Below are 15,350 nucleotides of genomic sequence, written 5' to 3'. Positions count from 1 at the left end.
AATTATAATTAATATTCTTGTTCTTTTTCTGAGCATGCATTTTACATATAAACCTAAAAAAATATTACAGTTAAGGTGAGCATAACACACACACATTGTAAAGTTTTAAGTGTGATGTCTTTTGTCTTTCATGAAATATTTTTTCAGAATGCAGGTTTCAAGTGAGTATTTCTGTTTGTACTGTGGAGAGTTTTCACTACAAAAGCCACTTAGCTGTACACACACACACACACAGACGGAATTAATGGATTATGTTTCAACTAATACAAATGACCAAAATGTAAACAAAGTACTTGGTCAGTCTCGTATTTCAGAAAATGTTTAGCTTTCTCCTTTATGCAATTTTTAAACTGATACACTGTGATTGTTTAGAAACAGATAAATGGTAAACAGTATATAAAAGCAATCGCGTTTAATGCTTAAATGCCTGTTCTGCATTTATTTATTCCACAACACTTTTAATAGCTTGGTTTTGGCTTTCGGCCAGTGTTTTCAGATTCCGTACGATGGAGTGCAGTACTCAGTAGCTACATTACATACTTGTTACATGTGGAGAACACAGCTTTGTAACACATAGTTTGAATGAGTTGCACCATCAGTTATTTCAGTTATCCGTGATGGATAAAGAATTTCAGGTGTTTATTTTATAAATAATAATTATATGGAGATGAATTCAATAGGTGACAGGGAAATGGTTTTGGGAATGTGACTTGTGAGTTTTCTCGGCATGTTGAAATTATTAAGAAAATACAAGAAGTAGAAGAGTACAAATAACATTTTCTTCACAAAAGATACGAACTTCAGTGTGTTGTATTGTGAAATCGATCAGTTCATAAGCACTGGATGACATTAATAGGATTTGCTATAATTAGCTACCAAAGAATTATTAGACCAAAATATTAGAAAGGGTAGAAAATAAACACACTGGTACTAGGGGAGTTGGGAAATGATTACATTCTGAGATATGTGTGCATTATTGCCTCCATAGTCATTATAAATTACTAAACCTTTTTTTAAAATACCTACTGGCCGTGTTAGTTTTCTGTTGCTATTGCAACAAAATCCCTCAAAGTTAGTGGCTTAACCCACACAGATGTGTGATCTTACACTTCTGAACATCAGATGTCCAGCATGGGCTTCTCCAGGCTAAGGTCAGGGTGTCTTCAGGGCTGGTTCTTCTGAGGCTCCCTCCCGAGGACAGTGTTTCCTGGCCCTGTCCTCTCCCAAGACCACTCACGTTCCTTGGCCCATCTTCTGACTGTTCTTCTGTAATCACACTGCCCTCTGACTTCATCTGGAAACAGTTCTTTGATTTTAAGGATGCAGGTGATCACCTGGGCCCACCCCAGTTACCCACAGTAACCTATCAGCTCCAGGCCCGTGATTTAATCACATCTCCTGAGCCCCTTTACCGTGTAAGGTCACACAGTCACAGGTTTCAGCCATGAGCAAGTGAACATCTTTGAGGGGCAACTATTTTGCCTACACACTAAGAGAGGAAGTTCTCAATTCTTCGTAAAATTCAAAGTTTGACATGGACTTTATAAAACCTGGGCTGAGCTCAATATTACTGAACTGGAAATCGTACATATCAGACCTCAGCAACAATTCCGCTTTTTAGCACCGTATATTTTAACAAATGACAAAGAATGAATCTTACCTTATTTTTGTTAAGAAAGCTAAAGAGCAAATTAAAATTTTATTTATCTTTTAAAAATATTTTTGTTCTTGGAGTATAGGTGATTAATAATGTTGTGTTAGTTTCAGGTATACAGCAAAGTGACTCAGTTTATTAATTTCCTCAATTTTCATCAGAATTTTCTGACCCTCAGAAATCATCCTGCCACTCAGTCACATAACATTGATGTTTACTTTTCTCCTAAGCTATTGATTTTGAGATCTCTGGAGATTTTGCAAGTGGAGATTTCCGTGAATGGGCTGCTGATGACGATGAAGATGACATTATGAACGATGAAGATGACATTGAAGATGATGATGAGGATGAAGGGGATGAAGATGATGGTGGTGACCAGGATGGATACATCTGATGGATGAGAGCTGAGAGCAACAAATTCTACGTTTCTTTTATTTACCAAGTGATCCCCTACTGAGTACCTTCCTGCCCCAAAACAAAATGATTCTAAAACTCACTTATATTTTGTATAATTATTTCAAATATTGCAACTAAAGTCATAGAACTTTATGTTTAGAGAAGTGTCATTTACTTTGAGTTTTTATATGAAAAAGAGAACACATATGGAGTCTAGCCAGACAAGAGAAAATTATGAAGAGCTACTGATCTCTGTGAGTCTGCCACAAACAAAACAGCCAGTGCTTGAGGTCATATGTGATATTTTTCTGGGAGAAATTCTAAGTTGAATCTACAATAACATACTAGTGACCTGGATCCTAAGGATTTTATAAAAATATGCATGACCTTAATTGCAGTTTCCAAGTAGACTCTTCCCAGAGCTGGAGGGATATAGAGGTGAGTGAGGGAATAGCACAAAGTGAGAAGAACGAAGTCACCATCCTGGAGACCTCCACCATGTTTGTGTGTTTTTACTTCTGAAGTTTTAGTGATGTTTTTAGTTCTGAAGTTATTCTGGATGTGACCAGATATCTTACAAAATGGCCAGTAGGGAAAAACCGTGGATTTTGAAAGTTAAAAACATAGTTGTCCTTTCTAATTTTTATTTTAATTTAGACAGCAGTCTCATGTTGATTTGTTTGATAATCTTAACCAGCATGATTTCTTTATCTTTCTAGGTTTCTTTATCTTTCTGACCAGCAACTTAGGGTGCAGAACTTAAAGTAGAAAGACAAAGGGAAAGATTCTTTTAAACCGTATTTTTACAAAAAGTTTGTCATTTGCCCCAATATCAAACTTAAAAATCTTCATTCTTATTTTATTTCCTATGTTAGATAAATATTTGCATTTAATCTAAGAATTATGCCATTTTTGTTACTAGTGTCGAAACTTAGAGAACATACTGTATGGTGCCTTGCAAAATAGAAATAGAAAGGTTTCAGCATGCATCCCCACATAGGACATTAGGCATAGATAGGCACACCTAATCACGAATTAATACCAGTCCCGGTACTGCTGCTGGAATGAAGAAAATAGAATACTTTCTTTCTTTTTTCTACTGTTACATAGTTACCATGTGGAGTTGTTTATGATTATTGTGTGGAGTAGCATTTAAGATTTAACTGCAACAAAACTTACTTTAATTGTTGTATTTAAGTTAGCATGTTAATTAATCATGTAGCCCTTCTGGTACACCATCGCTTTTAAGGATATCAGACCTATGGTTTTGTGCCCATAATAAAAGTGGAAAAACCTGTTGGGTGTTACACACTGGTGTCACCATTTAAACAGTGGGTCAGCTGGTTTCCCAGTATACAATCCACTGAAATAAAGTTGTTGGATTCTTTCCATTTGATTTATATACACTAAGAAAAAAATCTTTAATGTTAACTTTATGTAATATTTAAGGTAAAATGCATTTTCTTTTTTACTGTTTATGTATAGTTTACAAAATAAAGAATCTTGCAACCAAATTAAACTGTTCCTTAATGATTTTCTGGGGTATAGATGGTAGCGTACAGGATTCTTAATCTGTTTCTTGATTTTTAAAAAGCATACATCACAAACTAGCTAGAAAAGTTCTTTTTTAATTTTGAGTTTCAAAGTCAGAGCTCTTGACATCTTGCATATTGTTTTATTAGATACGTTTAAAAATATTTTTTTGTCAGGTTGTTTTAATTGTTTTCATTTGTCATAGCATTGCAAAGTAGATCATTTCCTTTGTTGACGGTGGTATTTTTAAGCCCATTTTTGTGGTATTATACCTAACATATTTAGCTAAATTTCTATAGCAGCTGCATTTTTTGAAGAGTGACAGAATAACCTTATCTGTATAACAAATGTATAGAAATCACAAAATGTAACTTGTGGATTGGTTGGAAAAAGACAAAAAAAATCAAATGCTATATAGAGGTTTAGCAAATGAATTTAAAGTAACAAATATGGTGGTCTTTTAGTGAAGCTGTTTTTTTTTTAATTTTTATTTTATATTGGATTATATTTGATTTACAATGTTGTGTTAGTTTCAGGTGTACAGCAAAGTGATTCAGTTATACATATATCTATTCTTTTTCAAATTCTTTTCCTAGTTTATTACAGAATACTGAGTGAAGTTCCCTGTATTATACAGTAGGTCCTTGTTGATTATCTGTTTTATATAGTAAAACAGTATATATATATACTGTTTTATATAGTAAAACAGTGTATATATATATAGTAGAGTAGAGTGTATATGTTAATCCCAAACTCCTAATTTATCCCTCCCCCCACCTTTCCCCTTTGGTAACCATAAGTTTGTTTTCTAAGTCTGTAAGTCTGTTTTTGTCTTGTAAATAAGTCCATTTCTATCATTTTTTTAGATTCCACATATAAGTGATATCATATGATATTTGGTTTTGTCTGACTTCACTTAGTATGATGATCTCTAGGTCCATCCATGTTGCTGCAAATGGCATTATTTCATTCTTTTTTATGGCTGAGTAATATTCCATCGTAAATATGTACCACATCTTCTTTATCCATTCCTCCACTTATGGACACTTAGGTTGCTTCTATGACTTAGTTATTGTAACAGTGCTGCAATGAACATTGGAGTGCATGTATGTTTTTGAATTATAGTTTTGTCTGCGTGTATGCCCGGGTGGGATTGCTGGGTCATATGGTAGCTCTATTTTTAGATTTTAAGGAACGTCCAGACTGTTCTCCATAGTGGCTGCACCAATTTACATTCCCACCAACAGTATAGGAGGGTTTCCTTTTACCCATACCCTCTCCAGCATTTATTGTTTGTAGACTTTTTGATGATTGCCATTCTGACTGGTGTGAGGTGATACCTCATTGTAGTTTCGATTTGCATTTCTCTAATGATTAGTGACGTTGAGCAGCTTTCCATGTACTTCTTGGCCATCTGTATGTCGTCTTTGGAGAAACGTCTATTTGGGTCTTCTGCCCATTTTTTGATTGGGTTGTTTGTTTTTGTGATATTGAGCTGCATGAGGTTTTAGTATATTTTGGAGGTTAATCCCTTGTCGGTTGCCTTGTTTGCAAATACTTTCTCCCATTCTACGGGTTGTCTTTTCGTTTTGTCTATGGTTTCCTTTGCTGTGAAAAAGCTTTTAAGGTTAATTTTAGGCCCCATTGTTCATTTTTGTTTTATTTTCATTACTCTAGGAGGTGGATCCAAAAAGATATTGCTGCAATTTACATCAAAGAGTGTTCTGCCCGTGTTTTCCTCAAAGAGTTTTATAGTATCCAGTCTTACATTTAGGTCTTTGATCCATTTTGAGTTTATTCTTGTGTGTGGTGTTAGAGAATGTTCTAGTTTCATTCTTTTACTTTTAGCTGTCCAGTCTTCCCAGAGAATGGGAAGAGACTGCCTGATTCCTCCAGCTCCGTTTTTCTTTCTTAAGATTGCTTTAGCTATTTGGGGTCTTCTGTGTTTCCATATAAATTTTAAAATTTTTTGTTCTATTTCTGTGAAAAACGTCATTGGTAATTTGATAGGGATTGCACTGAATCTGTAGATTGTCTTGGGTAGTATAGTCATTTTAACAATATTGATTATTCCAATCCAAGAACATGGTATCTCTTTCCATCTGTTTGTGTCATCTTCGATTCTTTCATCAGGGTCTTACAGTTTTCGGAGTACAGGTCTTTTGCCTCCTTAGGTAGGTTTATTTCTAGGTATTTTACTCTTTTTGATGTGACAGTAAATCAGATTGTTTCCTTAATTTCTCTTTCTGATCTTTCGTTGTTAGTATGTAGAAATGCAAGAGATTTCTGTGTATTAATTTTATATCCTGCAACTTTACCAGATTCATTGCTGAGCTCTAGGAGTACTTGTTTTCGCTCCCTAGGACTACAGCACGAGTCCCAGTAAGGCTTTGCCTGAATTTGTGGTCTGGCCTCTTATCAATTTCTGTGGATTAAAGCATCCAAGAACCCGGCTTGGTAATTGAAGAGGAGGCAGGCAGGCCTGGGATGGAGGGAAAGCATGGAGAAGGAGAGCAGTTGATGAGTAGAGCGTGAGCTGGTGAGAACAGAAGGATCGAGGCCAGACTGGGAGGCTCCAGCATGCCACGTCAAGCAGTTTGGAGTTATCGCAGAATCTCTGGGAAATCATCGAAAAACGTTTATGAAAAGAAGTTACAAGACCAATTTCGTGATACAGAAATTGCCATCTCTGGATCTATGGAGAATAGACGGAGTGGGGAGGGTGGTGAAACAAAAGACATGGCCAGAGATGTTTAAGTGGTGGCCTTGTGTAAAACAGATGAGCTGGGGCAAACGTGTTTTCTTTCTCGTGAATTGGGGAAATTGAAGGAATTTACCAATTACAGTGCAAGCTGAGGATGGAAGGTGAGAATGGCAACCAAACTTAGGAGACGACAGGCTCAGTGAGATTGGAGACAGAGAGTCACCTGTTGAGTGAGGAGGAGATGTAGGACCCAGGGAAACGAGTTGTCCGTGTCCCTCGTGGAGCATCAGGGTGAGATGTGCACATCTGCTACCCTGGCCTCCAGACCTGCCTGGGCTCCAGCCCCCAGGGGCTCTGCTCTGTCCTGGATTCTTTCCATGGCTTCAGGCAACATGCCTGTCTCCTAGATGCTTCCTGTGTGTCCTTAAAACAATCCACCCATTTGGGAACTTGAGAGTTTCTGCTCCTTGTAAACCAAATATCTTAAAGCAGGTGGTGGGTTGACGGCCATATGTTATCAACGGGTCACATGAACGTCATACAAGCAGTCATACAGGGGGAAGTATGGACCATGGGACATGGAGGGTGGTATTACCCTAAAGGAGCAGAAATGTTTTAAAGTTGCATGTTCTGAAAGAATGCATACTTCAGCTACAGGGAAATTGTGCGCTCTGTTCCTGCATTTCAGTTTAGGGCAGCAAATTCAAACTGTTTGGCTTGAGAAAAGCACCTTGGGATGTTTCCAAATGAAAGATGTTCTCTTAATATAAAAGGCTATTTTTCAGTCTTTGGTATCATATGTTTCTCTTTTAACAAGTTTAGCTGCTTCCGGACAATAACATCTGTTACACGAGGCAAGGTGTCTGACGTGTATCAAGATTCCTGTTCAGCGTTTTATCTGGTTTGAGATGCCTGGCTCATAGTAATTTGGGACCTGTGGGAAAAAGGATCTTGGGTGACAGAATGACAAATTGAAACATTTGACAATCTTGTAGCAGTGTTGGTCCCTTTGGGATCTGAGGTCAGTAGAACTGTGGTGATCCAGTTCAAGGTGCAGGGAAGTGCATCTGCAGATGCAAGGCAGTGATAGATTAGAAATGTAGTTTTCAATTTACTGTGCTAACTAACACGGGTTGAAGGATGTGATGGAGGCATGAAGGGTGAAAGCAGAGGGCCTTTCCTGCATGTTCTGTGATGTGGGTCAGGCAGAGGGCAGTCACAGCGGCCGCCACACCCCAGGGATAGCATGGTCCAGAGTTAAGCCCTGGAGCAGAATCCCTTCACATGTTTGGTACTTCCGGAATCCCAGCCACGATCCTTAGTTTCCCCAGCTCCTAAATAAAGTCAGAGCCCTGCTTTCCTTGCTTCAGAAATGCCTAGCACTCTGAGTGAAGCAGACGCTTAGCTGTTAAGTGGAAGATTGTTGTACTAACTACACAAAGCTCTGAAATAAGAGGGCGCCATCTCTCCTGGGTACATTTGACAGGATATGCCAGACCTAGATTATGCAATACTAAAATTTAAGTTACTGGCTATTACCTCAAGGAATTACCTGGTTTGAAACATGATTTGAAACGCATGATTTGTGTTTGAAACACAAATATAAAAACTGAAACTGTGTAGTAGTTGATTATTTACATGTTCTTAAGAGGGAGACTTCATATATAAAAGAGGATTTTTCTTTTTTTTTTTTTTTTTTTTGCGGTACGCGGGCCTCTCACTGTTGTGGCCTCTCCCGTTGCGGAGCACAGGCTCTGGACACTCAGGCTCAGCGGCCATGGCTCACGGGCCCGGCCGCTCCGCGGCATGTGGGATCCTCCCGGACCGGGGCACGAACGCGCGTCCCATGCATCGGCAGGCGGACTCCCAACTACTGCGCCACCAGGGAAGCCCAAAAGAGGATATTTTAAATAGAATGATAAATAGGATAAACAGGATATATTTGAATTTGATAAATGGTAAATAAGATTTTAATGAGTATTAATTAAATTGATTTTAATGGGTCATTTTATTATAACTTGATACCGAGAAAAATAAAATTCCAGTAGAGAATTGGTGACTCCTGGGAAATATTTGTGGCGGAGGTAGAACTGTCCCAGGAGGATTCAGAATGAGTGCTTTTCACCTCTGCCTTGGTGGCTTTCTTTGATTGTCATACTTTAGACTGAGTATTCTTTGAAATTGTTTGCAAATAAGTTTTGCTGATCTGGGAGCCCATTGGTCTTCTTAGATATGTGTATTTCCTTTTTAATCAACCTATTTTCTGCTAATGTGCACTTTTCTCCATCCGGAAGGCACCCTGCCTTTGACTTTGTTGTGATGGTGAAGGGCTGTGAGTGTTCTCTACACGTCCAGGGGTGGGGTGAGGACCCTCCCAAATGCTGATACATACCCTGCGGGTTCTCACATAGAACAGCAGCAAACCAGGAAGAAGAGCCACCTACTGGCTTAAAAATTAGGAAGCCAAGTCTGTCTTGTGGCTTGTTCTAGAATCTCGCTGATAACATTTATCACCAGTCGATGTGGCTCATGAACACTTGAAATGAGGGCAGTGCATCTGAAGAGCAACCGAATTTTTAATGTAGAATTTGGAATTTTTAGCAAAAGAACAATCTAATTAATTCTTTTCGTTAAAAAAAATTTTTTTTACTGGTCAGCCTCTGGATTTATTAATTCAAAAAGATTTGAAAATCCGTATTTTCATTTATTCATCAACTCTCTTCCCATCTCCAGATTTAGTGACATCACTTCGGAAGATTCAGATTGGTCACAGCTGGAGTATTTTTGCCATGCTAATGGCAAAACCTACAAATCGGGGCTTTTTTTCTCTTTACCGGGAGCTGGTTGTAAACTACAGCACAGTGAAGGCACAACTGTTGTAGAGAATTGCTTTGTGCCAAATAAGAATGACTGTTGTCTCTGTCTTGAAAATGAAGTAGGCTCAGTGGGTTTTTATAGTTTAAGAACAAGTTGCCCGAATCCAGACAAGTAATAAAAAAGCTTCCTCCCAGCCTCTTTCTTCTTGACAGTGGAACTTGGGAACCAAAGGACTGAAATGATCTCCAGGTATCTCTTCAAGGGAAGTCCGATGACAGCTACGTCACCAAATCAGGAACCAGGCTGAACTCTTGCTGGAAAGAAAGTCTGTCTCCTAAGCAGGAGGTGTGCTTCCCACTAAGTGGTGTGGACACAGAGACCACCGGTAAGTGAGTTTTTATCCCCAAATTATTCCTCAGCATACCATCCCACTCCCCATAAACATGGCACCAAAATAATGATGTCACGAATAGGATCGATATTTTCATTATAAAATTGGTACTACTTGGATCATTTCTATTTTTTTAAGCACTTGAGATTTTGGTCCTTTCTGTAATGATGGCACTTACCCAATTTCACCTACTTTATACCAAGTCCGTCATGGATACAACCAACGCACAGGGTCTTACAGAATTTCCTAGGAAGACAGTATCCGTATTAAAATAGACTATTACTTGCTGAATCAACTGTCTGCTTCCAAGCATTAGCTGTTTATACATAAAGCATGTCCTCTTTCTTCAAATATATGAGGCATGTAATTGGCAGCGGACTTTTTATTACCAGCTACTTCAATCGTTTTTTCTTAACGTTGGATTCATATATATCGTCCCCCAAGGCTGTTGGGGAGGAGCCTGCGTGACAGATGAATGACTTGGCGTATCCACTGAGAGAGACCTGCTTCCATTGGGCAATCTTGAAAATCATATATATAAGGTTGATTTATGTATGTATCTAAGATTTATATTTATATATCTGATTATAAATGCATTTGTGTATATTCTAACCAAATTTATCTCTATTCTCATTACCCTCAAATAAATAGCCAATGTCCCTTTACGGCTGTAATGACGCACAAATTGCACATTTACTAGGTGCAAAAAATTTATTTACTTCAGCTCTGCGGTCTTACTTTACCTCACCACAAACCTACGTACTGGCTATTATTTTCCCTGTTTCGCACATTCATGAGGAAACTGAGGCTCATAGAGTATCTTTCTAAGCCACAGAACGAGCAAGGAGGTAGGATGTAAAACCACGTTTCCCTGTCTGCCTAATTCCAAACCCATTATATTCACATTATATCATGTTGCCAGTTTTAAAGGAATAAGGTAGGGTAAGCTTTGTTACACCCTGGTATGACCCCTCAAAACTCAAAAACTGTTACTTATTGATAAGAATATAAATTTCAGTTTAGCTCAGTCTGAACAGAAAAGCAAAAAGATCAGTGGGCCTATTGTTTTCAGGTGTCTTCAGGGAGAAAAATGAAACTGTCGAAAGAAAAAGTATATGCAGCTTACAGGCCATTTGAGTCAGTAATTGTTTCCAGGAATTTTTTTTTTTTTTAATGTGGCTTTTCATTCATAGTCTAACAACTTGAACACAATTAGGAGAAACTAATTTAAAATGACAGCTTGTTTCTAGCAAGAAAATCTGAACACAAATGGAACCAATGGAGCCGCAAAGGTCAGGGTGCCAAGCTTTTAAGAATATTTTAGGTTTGCAAATAACAACTAATATGCTTGCCAATCTCAGGAATATATTTTCATTCCGAAAAAGAATATACTTTTCTAGAATTCTTCTCCAGAATCCCAAAGAGAGATAAATAACAAAATACATCTGTGTAATTTACTTAATTGAGCAGAACTAAAGTGTTAAAATATTTGTTTCTTTTATAAACTTGAAAATATTTAAATACACTTGATATTTTAAAGTGTTTTTCTGTCATTTGTAAAAGAATATAATCATTCAGTCTAGGGTAATAAAAAGCAAACAGGACTACAGCCTTGAGCACAGTAACTTTGAAGACTATTTATTACAAATTTAATTTAAAATAATGGTGCTATATTTCTTACTGACATTATTTTATAAGCACTCAATGTAAGCTGTCCTTCCACCAGTCCTTCACTGGTTGTTGACCTTTTGTTTTGTTCGTGTGTTTAAGTCTTTACTATCAAAGCAGATGGCTGAGTTTGCCATGAATTCAATGAGATTTGAGGAAAACTGGCATTGAAAGTCACTAGTGTGTTTTGTCAAAAATGAATAAACATGTCATCTCTGACCTGTGCCCTCCTAATTAAGATGCCTTGAAACATATAAAGTAAGAGTAGATTGAGTTGTTTTAAGATCATGTCCATAAAAGACATACTATTTATTTTAACACTTTTACCAAGTTTTCTGGAATTGAAGGACCAAGGAGATGTCTTTGTCTATGGATCATTTTGAAAGCATCTATGAATCAAACAGCAGAAGTCTGGAAGAGCAACCCCAGGTTGAAACAGGTGAGACACCAAAACGTCTGCAAACACCAGAGAGGTACAATTGAGGTCAGGGTTGTGAAACCACTAGGTGGCATTTCAGGGGCTCCAGGGAGCTGGGTTCTTTATGTCTCAGTGCAGAAAGAATTCAGCAAGAGGCAAAGTGATACATGAGAAATGATTTATTAGAATAGCACGCTTGGGAGACTTACAAGTGGGTGGCAGAGAGGGTGCCAGGCCCCCAGAACTTCGATGGGCAGGCAGGTCACTGGGTGGAAATGGGCCATTGCGTGAGGAGCTTGCCAGTGGGCTCTCCACTCAGACGGCTTCTGTGCCCCAACCTCTCCCCGTGTCTCCCCTCGAAGACAGCTCGGTGCCCGTGCCCCTGTCAGCCCCGGGGCGTGAGGTCACCTGACCGGGAGCCGTAGGGGACACCAGCCCCACCCCCCACCCCGCCCACGCTGCCAAGAAGCAGGACCTGAGTGCAGGGCTCTCGGCGGCCCTGACCAGGCTCCACCCGCAATTGGCCCTGAGAACGGACTGTCCCGCCCGGGCTTCCAGTGCGGCCGCCTCTAGCTGGAAGCCTGGGACGCTGGAATCAGGCCACTTCCTGTCTGTCCTTGCAGGAGACGGGGCCGCACTACAAGAAGCTCCAGGCTCAGCCCTGATCCTGACCATCACGTGGCCAGAGAAACTGGCAACATTTTTGTTTTGCCTGCTGAAATGTTTAATGACAAAGATTTTGTTCAGTTTCCTGATGTGGATGACGTGTGGAGCCCGATGTTGATTTATTCTCCAAGAAATGTATATCCTACTTCCCACACGGGGGTGAGCCCCCTGTCCAAAGGTGAGAGACCCATGTGTGTGACCTTTACCTCCTATGAGATCAGCCCTAAGCTAGTTTAAACCCGACCAAGTTCTGTCTACACAGCAGATTTAGATCTCTCCATGTCCTGTCTACACTGAGTACGTTTAGACCAGACCATGTGCTGTCTATAATGAGAACATTTAGACCTGAATGTGTTCTGCGTACACTAGGACTATGGAGACCAGGGTAGAGACCTGTCCTGGCCTCAGTCCTGGAAAGCTCAGTGCCTGTGTCTGAATGTCAGTGCTTAGATGTCTGGGGTCTGGAGCTCAGGTGGGCTTGTCTGGGTAGCAGCGCTCTGCTCTACCTGGCCCTCCCAGGGGTCAGTGCTGCGGTCAGGGCCTTCGTCTTTACCCCCATAAGGTTCACCTTCCCTGGGCCTCGTGGAGACTCCTCAGGTGGGCTACCTGGAAATTATCCCAATTTATCAGCCCGTGCATAGTGAGTAGGCAGGCAGGTTTAGCTGATGAACTGATTGCAGGGCACATGGATTGGGCAAAAGGCTGATGGGAGAGCAGGTGAGGCTGCTACTGTAATCTACTTCCCGTCAACCATCGCTACTCAGCAGAGACCAGAGCTGCCCTCGGCTTTCAGCCCTGCTGTCCTGTGTGTTTTCTCAACACCTCAGCGAGCCAAGAAAGGACTGAGCCTGCCAGAACCAAGGTAGGATGTTCAACTTATCCCGAAAGCTTTAAAAACAGTTAAAATATCACAGAACCAGAGTGAAAAGAGGAGGACTTCTCTGGGACAAGTGCGGGGAGAGGAGACCAATCCTACACTTCTTCTGCCATCGCAGGAGGTCCCAGGAACCCAGCTCATTTCCACATTAGGGGGCCAACCAGCAGGGCCGTGGTGTCCTGACCAAGGGGACATGTGACCCCAGGCGCAGGGTGTGGGGACTGTGTGGGTCTCTCCCCATCTGCATGGGTCAGGATCACGTGTACGGGAAGACCCCTTATCTGCTCTTCGCCTGCAGTGGTTCTGGTCATCTCTGAGATTTCTAATATCTGAATTGAGGGTGTTGCTGTAATTAACCTGTGGTCCTTCTTCTTCTCTTAATCTTGTCACATTCACATGAGGACAGGAACCTTTGAGCAGGTTGCTGCTCAGTGTTCTGCCGAGTGACCAGTAACTCTTGGTGGTATTGCTTCCAAACCAAACTCGGGTCCACTCACCTGTGTGCAGTAAAGCCAATCTACTGACCCTGGGTTGTGGTACAGCTTTCGTTGCAGGCGCCAAGCAAGGAGTCCAGGGCAGCTTATGCTTAAAAGGCCCAAACTCCCCTAAGGCTTTCTGCGAAAGGTTGTTAAAGACAGGGTGAGGGAGGGGGGTCGTGGGGTGTGTGGTCAGCTGATGGACACCCTTCTGATTGGCTGGTGGTGACTCAGCATCATCCACCTTCTGGTTCCGGCTGGTCTGGGGTCTACGTGCTTGTGGGCAGCATGCAGTTAACTTCTCCCACCTGGTGGGGGCTTCAGTGTCTGCAAAACAGCTCGAAGGCCGTGGCTCAGAATATTATCTACAGCCCTTGAGGAGGAACTAGAGGTTCTTGGCTTTGTTTAATGGCTGAAGTATTATTATGTTGTCTTGTTTGGCTGTTTTCCCTCCTGCATTTTCTCATTTCTCTGACTAAATGTAGTCTTTGGAACTTGCGGAAGCCTGGGAGACTAAAGTTTTTCTACAGACAAGAGGCAGGCAGAGGACATGGGGGCAGGGGGCACTGTTCTGGGAAGGCTCCATAGGGTCCTGCTTGGTTACAGAATCATATTAATATCATAGCATACCATGTATCTAATCCATGGGGGTCACCACTGCCTGGGTCCCCCTGGACAAAGCTCAGGTGAGCACAGACTAGCTCCCGCTAAGAATGGTCCCCCATGTGCTCTGTGCGGGTACCATGATGGTCCCTAAGGTGGGGGACTATGTTTGGGCCTCCGACATTTGTGATGAAGGGGAGTCGAAATGGAATCTCAATTAACAAGAAATCATTTTTAAAATTTATTTTAAGCAGAATAACACACGTCACATACCGTTCACCATTATCACCATTTTAAGTGCACGTTTCTGAGGCATCAGATTTATTCACCTTCTTGTGGAGCCATCACCACCATCCCTAGAACTTTTCATCTTGCCAAACCAAATTCCACAACGTTCCACTCCCCACCCCTTCCGACAGCCCCGGCACCGACGTCCACTTTGGTCCATGAGTTGTCGACACCAGGGGCCCCATCTGAGTGGAATCCTGCAGTGTTCGCTGATGGGTCATTTTGGAAGAGCTGACTTTCAGTCTGAAGCTCTGCCTCTTTGCATCTGAAGAATCTGTATTTCGGGAGGCTGTATGAGGAAGGGGGTGTACGAGGGACAAGGGTGTCCGGGGTGCAGATGAGCCGGGACCTGACCAGCTGCCTGTTGGGCCCTCTGGTCCCATTTCTTGGGCTCTGCCTCATCTGCGTCATTGCTGTCCTGGGCTCCTGGGAGGGGCCTGCTTGCTGGGTGGTCGCTGCTCCTGTGGCAGGGAAGATCCTACAGGGCTGACCCACAGAGTGTGGGGTGTGGTCCCAAGAGCTTGGGGCCCACATAGGTCACAGCATTGGGGCCGTGACAGGTGCTCAGGCCGCCTCATCACTGACAGGGAATGTTGCCAAGATCCTGCTCGGGAGGGCACGCCGGGTGGCCTGGGACCCCCGAGGCCCCATTCCCATCTTGGAGCTTGGAGAGTGCATCCCCCATGGGCTCCAGACTCACCCCATATCTCATCCATATCCCTCTGTCCTGTCTTTGAACACAGGAAAACGAACTCTCTTGTCCACAACATAGGCCTGGTCCTGTCGGTATTAGGATTCTTTAATTTAGGCGTCCTGGGATAGCAGCTCTTTTTAGGCCTAAAGGAGAAACAGCTCAGCA

The 15,350-nt window shown here is 41.5% G+C and overlaps 1 protein-coding gene across 4 annotated transcripts in view; it reads left to right on the top strand.

Annotated features, from left to right (window-relative positions):
* The window catches only part of SPOCK3 (SPARC (osteonectin), cwcv and kazal like domains proteoglycan 3), a 421,631-nt gene extending 419,568 nt beyond the window's left edge, over positions 1 to 2,063 (top strand). For all 4 annotated transcript variants that reach the window (XM_029203303.1, XM_029203302.1, XM_029203300.1 and 1 more), the window contains one exon: positions 1,885 to 2,063. In XM_029203303.1, coding sequence (XP_029059136.1) covers positions 1,885 to 2,048 — 164 coding nt within the window. In that variant the 3' untranslated portion in view covers positions 2,049 to 2,063. The remainder of the gene's footprint in view (positions 1 to 1,884) is intronic.
* Positions 2,064 to 15,350: the final 13,287 nt, after the last annotated feature.

This window comes from Monodon monoceros, unplaced genomic scaffold (genome assembly GCF_005190385.1).
Source record: "Monodon monoceros isolate NGI ecotype Baffin Bay Population unplaced genomic scaffold, NGI_Narwhal_1 Super_Scaffold_5, whole genome shotgun sequence".
In the NCBI taxonomy this organism is placed as follows: domain Eukaryota; kingdom Metazoa; phylum Chordata; class Mammalia; order Artiodactyla; family Monodontidae; genus Monodon; species Monodon monoceros.
This window is presented reverse-complemented; position numbering and strand designations above follow the sequence as displayed.